Below are 12,449 nucleotides of genomic sequence, written 5' to 3' on the forward strand. Positions count from 1 at the left end.
AGACAACTGCCGAGTTGCTCATAAAAACTCCGGGTAGACGAAAGAGGAAAGGAATTATACAACTGCTGACGCTTCGGTCTTTATTTTCTGCCGATATTTGTTAAGGTATTCCAGAGCTAATAGCCACTATTCTGACTACTTAATACGCCACGTTGTCTGGGACTTTTGGACAAGGTTTTAAAAAATACAAACCATACGCTTCATAAAAAAATTATTTCCGATATCCAGATGTTATAAATAGATAATCTCTACCTGACATAAATACTATGGATTTTTATAGTATCAACAATATATCTTATGTACGTTTTACTTGTATTTTCAAATAAACATCATTTTTGCTTAAGGTTTTTGTAATGAGATTAAGTTTCAACATGTTAACTCAATGAACGTCACTAATTCACACAGTAACCATCTTAAACATATATATGTACTCTATTTTGATTGAGCATAATTTGGTTTTCTAATGGAAATAATCGAAAAAATGTAAGGTGTATATACGTTCATTGTCAAGTTAAATTCTACTAAATTTAGATTTTAGGAAAATGTTATATAGCATAAGTGAATAACAAAATTCCTGAAAAATTTACTCTAAGCAAACCCGTATTTAAAATGGCAATATCAAGGTAAAAACGGAAATTTGAAACCCCCGCAGTGGTCGGTCCTTGCTTGGTTAGAGCATTTCCGATAGAAATAGCAGGTTTTATAGTGCAATAAACCTTCAGCTTCGATTACAGTTATTTATTTCCTGTATATCACATTATAAACAGTACAAAATATAAAAATAATAAATGTGAAAATCAATTGGCTTTGAGTCGGTTAAATTGCGAAAATAACGAAAGCCCTATTAGCATTGGAAAATATTCAGCTTTTTTAAAAAGGGTTATTATTTCACTATGTCTTATAGAATGAATTCGTATTTATGTGAACGTCCTAAGTTTACTTTGTGACAAGTTAACGAATAGTTCAGTTAATCGAGGCCCTCTAGCCTTTGAGCAGCAGTACTGCAAACGGGAATGGTGTTTTTGGCTTCTATAAAACACTCTCTAGCCCGCCCAACGTTTCCATAAAGCTGATAACATACTCCGAGTAAAGTCAAAGAATGGGAAAGAGACCTTTTTCGAGGGTTTTCATTTGAGACAATAATGTTCAGTGTTGCTAATACTGCAGTTTGATTTTGAGTATCGCCAAGATGGAAGTAACTCAGAAAACGAAGGCAGTTCAAATAAATAAGTGGTGGTAGCATAAGAAGTGGTCTTATGTTAGCTTCGAGTCTGAATTCATATGGAATAAGTTCCGATTTATCATTGAATAATGCATGCCCAACTTCAGTGAGTTTACGTTTTTGAATCAAGGTTAAGTTATGACCACATACTTTGTCTCGAAACATGTTTCTTTCTCCTTCTGTATAAGACGGGTTCCGTGCACTCAGCATATTTGGTTTTATTACAGATAGTAAATATTCTGTTACTACAAGAACATCTTTGAATTTTTTATGTTTGTATAGGTGTGAAGCTAAAAAAAGCCAGCCTGATACGCAATCGGTTTTCGTTCCGTATTGTAACAAAGTCGTGTCTTCTCGGAACTTTCTATATTTGATTATATTTCCGACAATTTCACTATCAAGAGTATTAGAGAGTTGCGGCACCTGCTTACAAAAGGCAGCAGCAAAGAAAGTCATCAGATCATGAATATACCCTTGTTTTTCTTTTTGTATTTTGTTAGTGAGAGATATCAGTGCCTTGTAAGCACATTTTTTATCGTCAAATGGGTAGGAATGCATACATCGAAGAACCAACAAATCTAAGTCTGCTTCCTGTTGAACATTCGAGTACGGAGTAACTCTCTCCAAACTAGCACTGTGTGAAAACACGTTAATTCCTTCTTTCATGACATTGTTTAGCGCCCATATTAAAGGCATGTTGTTATCATGTTTAATTTTACCCGAGAACATGTTATTTTGCGGAATAAAGTAATTTGGACATTTACATTCTCGAACCCAACGTATGATTCGATGCAGACATAATTGGAAACATAAATACAAGTTATTATAGTTCCAAATGTGGTCATCAAACTCTTCTGAAGTCCAGAATAAAGCTGTTTTTAAAAAATATGAACACAACATATTTTTCAAATGTTCTTGTTTTTCTATTATCTCCTTTAAAGTCAGCTTTAAAAGGCCGTAACACAAAATTTGTGTATGGTTCAACGTATACATCAATCGCTTTTCGGCAAGAGAAAAGGAAATTCTCCAAAGCCTTAGATTATCGTCATTTATTCTTGGGCCTATTGGTACAAGTAGACAACCATCATTAACTACTTCAGAAATAATTTTTTCAGACGGCCAGTTTGAAACTCTTTTTCTGGTTATCCATTCGTTGGCTAAATCTGGCCAATGTTGGCAGAAAAGGCAAATGGCAAAATCGTACGATTGATATCCGACACAAGGTCCGTGGGCATCCCAACCTGGAATTTCAAATTGCTGCCTGAATTTAGAACTTGAAACAGTGCCAGTGCCGTTTTCTAACGAATTCTTTATGTAATCGCTCATTTGCAAAGTTTCTCGGGAAAGTTTAAGTTCTACAAAACCAGGGTTTGTACTTTGTGCCACAAAGACCAAGTCAGTGAAGTCATCTCTTATAGGCTCTGGCTTAACTAGAACTCTTATAAATTTTAAAACAATCATCTCATCTTCGTCACTACCTGGAAGAGAAACACCTTCGGTTAGACTTCCAGTAAACATGGAAATGGAATCAATGTCTCCAAAACGGTTAGCGAAATTCTGTACCATGAAAATTTTCTGTCTCAGCTTAATTTCTTTAAATGTACCAATGACGATAACCGCATTCAAAAGGAATCGTCTGTAAATTTGGCTTCTACGAATATCTGAAAAAAAATATATGTATTCATTACTAAATGCCTCTGATGATTAATTAAAGGCTTTTGACCTTTGAAGTGGAAGATTCTCTTAGAGGGACATATGAAGTAGACAGATTTTGAAAACTACAAAATACATGAATTAAGCATAATTGACTGTCTGTATGTAAAAATAAGCCGATACTAATAATTTTCGTTAAAGATTGTGCGTTTTTTTTTCCCATGATTTATGTTGTTTGTGTCACAAATCAGCGATGTGACTGTAGGAATACAAAAATACCAATCATATACATGTTGTGCTTGTCGGTATGCTTTACACATATTTTAAGGAGCTACCTTTTATCAGAACCACATGCTTAGTTAAACTGTTGCCATACAAATGAAAGCAACAAATAGCAAACACTATTTCGGCTATTGCAAGAACTTTAATTATTACCTGTGCATTTAAAGCTTTGATCAATCTTTTGTACTGGAATGATAATATTCTGTATTGCAATGTAGTTTTCATGTCTTCTCTTCAAACATGCCTTAAATTCATGTTCGAATTGAAAAATTGATCCTCCAAACAAGTCGTTGGTTATAACTGGTTTACCAAGCTTAGTAAACTTGACACAAGGAGAACTTCTGGTTCGACTGCCCTTGTAAGGAAATTTTTTATAGCATATTTGTTTGTTGTTGGTCTGAATCCACCCTCTTTTCAATTTATTTATCAGATTATCTAAGTCCATACTGCTCTGAAACAGTATAAAAACGTTGTAGATAAACAACAACACAAAACTACAACAATGTCATCAACTTCTATCAATTAAACGTACGTATTATTATTATTGCATACTAATTAAAACGGGGAAGTTAAATGGCTCATACAAACACTAAATATGGCTTTGAAATCAAATGACGTCATATAACTTAGATATTATTCTTCCATGGTACATAAAATGAATGACATGAGAATCCGACTTGGGAAGTACTAATGAGAGTTGCGAATTGTAAAATGTTAACATAAAGATACTTACAGTCTTCAACCATTTTCGGATTTTCCAATGTAAAAGATTGATCGATTACAACAAATCTATATTTAACGATTGATATATAATACGCTTGAATAATTCTTAGAGGTTTTAAGTAATTTTATGCATAAAGCTGGCAATATGTATACAAAAACCATCACTTACGCTTTACCGTTTATGTACTGGATACATATTTTACCTTTGGTTTGAAATTAAACAAATAAAACTGCGGCAACCAGTTTAAAAAATCAAATTTTATTTGTTTTTTTATAAAATAAAATGCCGACATAAGACTAGTGCAAATAAATCCAAAACAGACTTTTTACAGAGTGGATGAATGGTTGTAATATATATACTCATGTATATTGCATTAATTTGACAAAATTCAAGTGGTCATAATTCAAATTTTCGAATATTATGTCATATACCATGACCCTTGATTTTGAATCTAAATTAAATGGCTGTATGGTCAATGATGGTTACTGAAGAATTCCATTCATAAAATCATGTTCATTGTGTCAACTATGAACGCAGACACGTAAAACTATGTAAATTTATCTAAACACTCTGTTATACAATAAGTAACATATGCCGCGTCGAAAGAGAGTCACGCAATGTTTACTGTTTAACGACTTGGTGAGTTTTTACATCCTAAAATCCATCTAAACACTAAATTGATTTAGTAACTACAATTTTATAGTTGATCGTAAATTTCTGTAACATTTTAGATATTATTACTCTAGTCATACCCCGATTTGTTAATTTTCATTACATATTTTTCCTTTTAATTTATTTATTTATTTATTGTTATTTATTTATTTATTTTAAAAGATCTAAATTGTACAAAAAATCTACATAAGTAGTATTGAAATGGAATGCCAAATGCAGCACCAAGACGTTTTGCCCGGTGCAATACATAAAAAGACGCCTGGGTGTTTTATCAATTTTAAATTTGTAATGCAGCAAATTTCGATAAAAAGTATATGAAATGATACGTGGTCAGATAAGTATAATTACTGGGTTGATTCATACCTCCCCCCCCCTTCAAAAAAAAAACTCCGTTTTTAATTCTTCCAAAATTTTGACTTAAAGAGTATGAAATATAGAGGTTTTAAAAAATCATATATAAGATGTGTATGTCTTCTATACACTTTTGTGAATTAACACTCAAAACATTGGTCATTGGTATCAAATTCTTTGCTTTAATGCTAAAAAAATATGACGACTGTACCTATGAACAATTTATAATGCATAGCTAAATATCAATTATATTTTTCTTATCTAACAGCATATATTCCCTGATAAATTAAATAAAACAAGAACCGAAGGTATAGAAGAGAAAAAAAGCCATGGCGAATACAATAGCCGAAAAAAAAACAAAAAGCAAAGGTTTCGGGTGTGAAGATGAATGAGCAGTTTCTGTTACTTGCAAGACACCAGTCGTGCTGATCCTTAAAAGTTTGATAAAAAGGACAGACATTTCTCACTTCAACTTTTGTATCTTGCAGTTTGGAAAATGTTTATATGTATATCTACTATTAGTATTTACGATTTTCAGGTTCCTAGAATCATGGTATTAAAAAGAGTAATCAAGATTCTAGATTCTAACAACATAATTGTAAAAATTCAAGGAATCACTTTTTAAATAATAAAATATGATGATCATTGAATCAAAATGATAATCTTCCCTAGTAAGAGAAGAATGAACTTAAATGTTTCTTAAAAGATATGAATTAAATTTAATCATGTAAAGGGGGCCCTTTTAATAAAAAAGAAGAGACCACAAGTTCAGGGATAACGGCCAGACAAGGAAAAACACACACAACAAAGATCATAAATATACGAAATAACACACGAGTAGAAACAAAAATAAATGTTCAACTCAGACTCCATGAAAAACTGGGCGTATGAATTAGGTGCACCGGTAGAGTATTTCTAGAACAACAACCGAGTAAACTGTCATATCTGGGATACAAAAAAAGGGAAACTATGACATGGCGAACAAATCGGTTTTTATGGTGCAGATGCATACCGAAGAGTCAGCAGTGGGGTGATTCAAATACGTCAAAATCCAAAATCGTGCCCGAAACGTGAAGACATGAAACAAAGGCGATCTACAAACACAATGTAGCAAACCGAATAAAAGAGGTTACACATAAAAACTGAAGATAAAGGAAAAAAGATGTCACACAAAAAATAAAGCATTGGCAATATAAACTCCCACAAAAAAAGCGGGGGTGATATCAGATGCTCCGGAAGTGTGTGCAGGTCCTGTTCCGCCTGCGGCACCCACCATATTGCAAGTGAGTATAATCCGGTAATTATCTAGCAACAATAATGAAACTGCCCGACACGTGTCAAACACTATTGACATTAGGGCAAAATCAGTCATTTAGGTAAGTATTATGTTGTAAACATAGTAGATAATTTGGAAATAGAAGATGATTCAGAAGAGCTTTTTACAAAGTATGAAGAATCCATGTAAGTACTACATATTTGTATAAAGGTGTTCCATTTTTCTGAAGAGTTACAAAGATGTATATTGCTCCTTAGTCAGGATTTCAGTTAAGCATGGGGAAAGTAGAAGTAACAGTCGAAAAATCGTAAGTCTAGATGTTAATATTTTTGATAATGATCTATCAATCAGATAATGTTTAGGATCCTCATTGATAGATAACACCATGAATGTAACAACTGGTAAGATGGTAAGACTGTTGACCTCTTTTACAGAAGTACGCATAAGAGTTTTTTTTTCTCTCTTTTATTTCATGTATCTAGTATTATTATCAATATTTATCGACACTTGGCAATATAGATAATTTGGTCAATCTAATGTCCAGAAAACAATATTTATTGACGATTGGTAATTAAAATTTAGAAATAATGTTTCTGAAATTATAAGTACTGTACTTACTTTACAGAGTAACTTTCACTATGTTTTTATATTGATGTGTTTGTGTAATTTGTATCATATGTGTTGATTGTTGATTAAAAAATGTCCTCTTATGATCAAGTAAAATATTACTAAGATAAGCTGAAATTTAAAAAACAGCTCCATGTGTTGCTTAAATGCAATTGCAGTTGTCTATCTTTAGTCACATATAATATTTCAGAGCTATACGAATGCCTGATGGTGTGGTAAATTGAGATTTACGAAAAAGCATGTGTATTGCTGTAGCTAGATATTGATAGATATATAGGCACAGAAAATACGGCGAGGGAGGCCCAGGGGGGCAAAGCCTTCCGGAACCTCACCGGTTTTAGGGAAAATCAATCACATTTTCTTGATGAAGAAATATATGTTTTATTTGAGTCGTACACCTAAATGACTGACGCATTTCTCCATATATACATGTTTGTGTTGGTTAAGTTTTACGTGAAGGTTACAAAATACTATAATATAAGTGTGCATATGTTGCGTTATTCCAATTCCATTTTGTTTTCAAATATGTAGTCCTTATCTACAATTCAATATGGAAGAATGGTCATGAAATTTAATGTGTTTTGTAATTATTTTACTTTTTTCCTTCTGAATATTATCTTCTTTATGTAAAGTCCAGACGTCGATTTTTATTGGCAGGCATTTTAGTTCATCATTGGTAAATTCCAATGTTTAAATTACGGGGACGAAATTTCAATGCGACTGTCGTATAAATTACGGGGACAATTTTGTGTTCGAAGGACCAACAGGAAACTGATATCTACATAGAACATTTGCCGAAATAGGCGGGACCCTAAGTTGGGGTGTAACCCCCCCCCCTCGACTACCGATTAGCTTCAAGTAGCGAGTACTGCGTCATGTTAGCCTTGAGTACCTAATCAATTTTTTTTCTAGTACAGAGTCCATGTACCTAATTTTTTGAGTTTACTCTAAAAATCGGGCTAAGTCTTGAGTTCGATTAATTTAAAAGAAGACTTTTTTCATTGCCCCTGTTTCGTTAATCGAATAGATACTTGTAAATTGAAAAATTGAGTATTGAAAAAAAAAGTTGGTTGCTATGTATTTTTGTGCAAAGAATCAATTTAAATGTATTTAAAAATATAATTCATGTCAATTTGAGGCAGTTTCGAACAGAAATATTTAGACAGGCTTACTTTTATAAAGAATTCCACTTAAGTGCACGATAGGGGCTTCTTGATCTTGTTCGAGGGTATATGAACTGAATGTTCATTATTGAAGACGCTCGTATAATATCACGATGCAGAACAGGAATAAAATCCTGTTCATTGAGTGACAATATGCTGTTTTTAATAAATCATGTGAAGTGTTGTCATACGCACATTCCCTACATATCCTCTCTTTTTATATTACTATATACATGTATATTTTAATAATATTAACATAATTTCATTCATTTTTCTATTTACAAAGTTAATTTCAGTTTTTTTGTATCCAATTATTTCGTCATAAATTATTTATGAGGGGTTGGACATGGGAACAGGAACCCGGGAATTAGGGGAGGTAGGAATGAAAGTTAGGGGTGTAAGCTTGTCGGGTTACTACAATTGGGAGTAAAGGAGAGAAAACCTGTGAGGGAGGTCTGGAACCCGATAGCAAAATTGAGCAGGAACCCCCTGTCTACCCCTCTTGTATACATGGACATTGGTCAACTTTCGACATGCAACGATATTTTAAACGTCTGGAACATGCACGCCCAGGGAACATATACATATAGCTCAGACATTTACACTAGTTTTACTGGACGAAAGTCGTATAGGCTAATACAAAAATGAATTATGTCTGTTTCAGGTTGAACAAATAGGGTAGGTAAAATATTTTATTTTTCAAAATCATATTATAGACTTCAATGTGGCACATTTCGTGACTTTTAAAGTTAACGGTGCTTAACCAAAATTATTATATCTATCGAAGTTTCCTCCGGCAAAATTTACCAATAATTAAAAATTGGCGATGGTAGAATCTAGGTAAAAAAGGAACAAAAATTGGGTAAGTAATTTGGGCTGAGGGACGGTATCATATACTTCACTGAGGCTTCGAAGTTTAGCCACATCAGGGTATGGTGGTTGGAACTGCCATGTGTAACGCTACTAGAGCTACTTAAAGTTGATGGCACTTCCGAATGATCTGTGCGAATATCATTAATACTGGCAGTGGTCGTTGGCCCAGTATCTGCTAGAATATTCGCTGAAGGCTCATACTCAATACTGCCTTTCTCTGATCTTTCATCTCTCCTTTTTTCTTTTTGGTCGAATGACAAACTTGTCCATTTTGCGAAAATCGCAAATCTACTTTTATAGAAGTTATCGGAACATGGGAATTATAAGTAGAAACAAGAAAACGGGTAAATGACGTTGGATTTCCAATTCCATGTTGCTACATGAAGCGCATTTGATAAAGTAATATCAGCCTTTACTGTACTCGTTTTATATACATCCATTAAATATTACAAAAAGAAAAAAAATACTCAACATTTCGTACAGGCTTGAGTACAGGCTCAAGCCTGTACGAGCCGTGCGTAGCTACGCCCCTGTTCAAAACTTAGGATTGATTAGGAAAACAAATCTACAGTATTCTAAAAGCTTTGAAATATTGAGATTAATAATTACATTGATTATCTCATATAATACAATAACATGATTAAGATCTAGATGGTGAGATATCATATAGTATAGACTAAAATGTGAATGTCATCAATGTCATACTATTTCTACATAGCAAGAACATGTTATCAATTGATCAATCAAAAAAGTGATAAAATTGAAATTTCGGAAAAGGTCGTATAATGATAAGACATACTGGATTAAAGACTAATGACTTGTAAAGTCAGATTCATTACTGAGAACAATTTGAAAATATTTCATAGAGGAAATGCTTTACTATTTAGCTTTTATTTTCATCTTTAAGAATGAATTCTCGTTTTAGCATTTGTCGTATGCATATATATAAACACGCATGACATGAACATCTTTTAAAACTGAGGATTAAATTTCTGTTTCTGTGGATATATAATGATAAAATTTTGTTGGGAACTCGATGATACTAGTTTTATTAAATATAAAGTTAAGACTAAAATTATTTTCAGCATTTTACAAACAGGATATCAATTTCTACAAAAATGTTGGTACTAAAATTTGAACTAGTTAAAGGGGGACTATGCAAATAAACATTACCATAAAACATAAAGTAAAAGTTACGTAAAGAATGTAACTAGTTTAGAATGTCAGGAATGGGGGCGTGATAAATAGAAATATTGACACAAAGTTTGTCTCGTAAATATTAATTGGTTTATTTGTATATTGAGTTGTTATTATTTGACATCTATTGTGTGTAGTAAACCTTTAATATTCAATCAAACCAGTGAGGTTAGTTTAAGTTATGAAAAAGAATCTTTTATATTTGATAAAATTGATACATAATAGCGATGTTCTAATGCGTCTATGCTGACTTGTTAGTTGATTCACACGGTTTTGAAACTATTCATCGACAATCAATGCATGTTTACTTTGTTAACAGAAAAGGAATTAGAGAGCAGGTAAAAATAATACATTAAACAAGTTTGATGTGTGGATCATTCAGCTTTTAGCGTTGTCTCTCATGAAGAAACCCACTTTCTTTAGCGACAACGGGTTTCATGAAAGGTAACTTACATAAATTTAGTGGGTATTAAAACCAGAATATATTAACGTATCAAATAAGTAGAAAATGAGAGTAAGCTTTATGAAGAGATCTAAGTTAGAATATACAAATGACTATTATCATTTGTAAACTCTGAATAAAACTATGTAGTGTATAATTTATCTATCTAAATTTCTAATTACAACAAACATTTGAAGTTTCAAGAAACTTTAAGGTTTCAATCCTTGTATTATATATGGTAGAACTTGATGCTGGATTTGGCTTTCTATTTCGGTACTTTAGTATTTTATTTTATTTTATTTGTGGGGGTAAGATCTTTCTTTATATTTGATTTTAATACTGCTGGTGTGCGGTTACTCCTTCAAACACATGTACTGTATATCTAAATTTGCCATGTTGTATGATCGGTTTTTTGTAATTTTATATATTCATAAATCCATACCAGGTGTGAAAACCTATTTTTAAATTTCAGACACTTGATAAAAATATATAACGTAAATGTAACAACTTTGTGTGAGTTGAATTAAAATTGAAGGCTTTTTATGGTAACAAAGCCAGACTGGGCAAATATTTCTTTGACAAAATTACATTTTATACCTGTTTCGTTCGCAAATTCTGTTTAAATTACGCAAATACACTTTCATTGTTCAAACTGGCCTATGCTGCGTTCTGGTAAAGAAAAATATCATGTATGTGTATGCTTTAAATTCATTATACAAATTTATTTGTTATGAGCATGATCAACTAGGCACAAAATATTATACTTAGCCCTCTGCTATGAATATTGTGTCCATGTAAACACAATGTTCTGTTCGACTTTTTTACAATTTATACAAAAAATTACAGCTTTCGTGTACTGAATATAATTACTCTCATTTCCTTTCATGCTTTATACGTTTTTTTTCGCTATCGTATAAGGAAACTTTAAATTCATTGGGTACATACCATATTGGATGATTAGGTTTCTTTAATGGGTATCAAATGTATATCTAGACATTATGACCTTGTGTGAACTTATAATTGTTGTTAAAAATTTATTGTTCACAAAAATGAAGGAAGGATTAGAAATAATATTCCACCTTGAACAAACGAGTGCGTGTGTCAAGAACAATCACAGTCATCTAGTGCTTTAGGCTTCTAGTGGCATACACCAACGGACTAAAGTATTCTGGCTTTGGACTGGCATTATCTATACCACCGCGTTCCAAAATGTCTCTGTTCATTTTTCGAGTATTTACGCCATTGTGACTTGTGTCCAAACCTTCCTATAACCCAAATAGTTGGGTTCATTTTGAACGTTTTTTTTTTTTTTTTTTTTTTCATTCCTTAACAGTTGTGAATACTCCTTCTGAAGACGGATATAATCAAAAACACTCTAAGAAATATGGTTATAATGTGTCCTAATCTTTACTACCATTTTACCATAAGATCACTTACCTTACTGTTTTATCAAGTATTTGCGATTGCTTGTTCTGACATTTTATATGAAAAACAAACTGAATACTGAAAATCATATACTTGAGGTTAAGATTGGGATAATATTTTCAAAAATCCAAATCATTTTTATTACTCTACATCCTCATTTTTTATTTTACAAAAAAAAACTAAGAAAAGGAAATCAATCTGGGGTTCTATCTGTAGTGTACAAGCTGCAATTTTTTACGCATTATTATAATGCGAACGAAAATTATAATCTGTATTTCCAGTTAGTACAAATTATTTTTATGAAATTAGTTAACGTAAATTTTCTTTTGTACAAAATCTGCAAAAAATCACTAATAACTTGTACAAAATTTCATACTCAAGTGTTTGGTTATTGATCCGGGTTAACTATCAATTAATCCGTTTTATTAAATTGGACAACCACTTATCATATTGTGTTTTATGTAATATGTTTTCGTGAGTACTGAAGAAACTGTTTTCAAGGATAATAGTGGATCTATTGATAAGAACAGTATTAATTCAAA

General features: G+C 32.2%; 1 protein-coding gene across 1 annotated transcript; it reads right to left on the reverse strand.

The window, feature by feature from the left end:
* Positions 1-723: 723 nt before the first annotated feature.
* LOC148629010 (uncharacterized) lies at positions 724-3,984 on the reverse strand. The gene is made up of 3 exons (XM_088542324.1): positions 3,891-3,984; positions 3,311-3,608; positions 724-2,883 (listed from the first exon to the last, which is right to left on the reverse strand). The coding sequence occupies exons 2-3, from the start codon at positions 3,600-3,602 to the stop codon at positions 968-970; spliced, it is 2,208 nt and encodes a 735-aa protein (XP_088398450.1). The 5' UTR covers positions 3,603-3,608; positions 3,891-3,984; the 3' UTR covers positions 724-967.
* Positions 3,985-12,449: the final 8,465 nt, after the last annotated feature.

Source organism: Perna viridis, chromosome 1 (assembly GCF_037379345.1).
Source record: "Perna viridis isolate PV_CMFRI_1.1 ecotype Kerala chromosome 1, ASM3737934v1, whole genome shotgun sequence".
Classification (NCBI taxonomy): Eukaryota; Metazoa; Mollusca; class Bivalvia; order Mytilida; family Mytilidae; genus Perna; species Perna viridis.

Coding starts and splice junctions, on each gene's coding strand:
- LOC148629010 (XM_088542324.1), bottom strand. CDS start 3,602: ATGGACTTAGATAATCTGATAAATAAATTGAAAAGAGGGTGGATTCAG. Junction 2,884..3,310: donor TCAAAGCTTTAAATGCACAG/GTAATAATTAAA, acceptor ATTTTTTTTCAG/ATATTCGTAGAAGCCAAATT.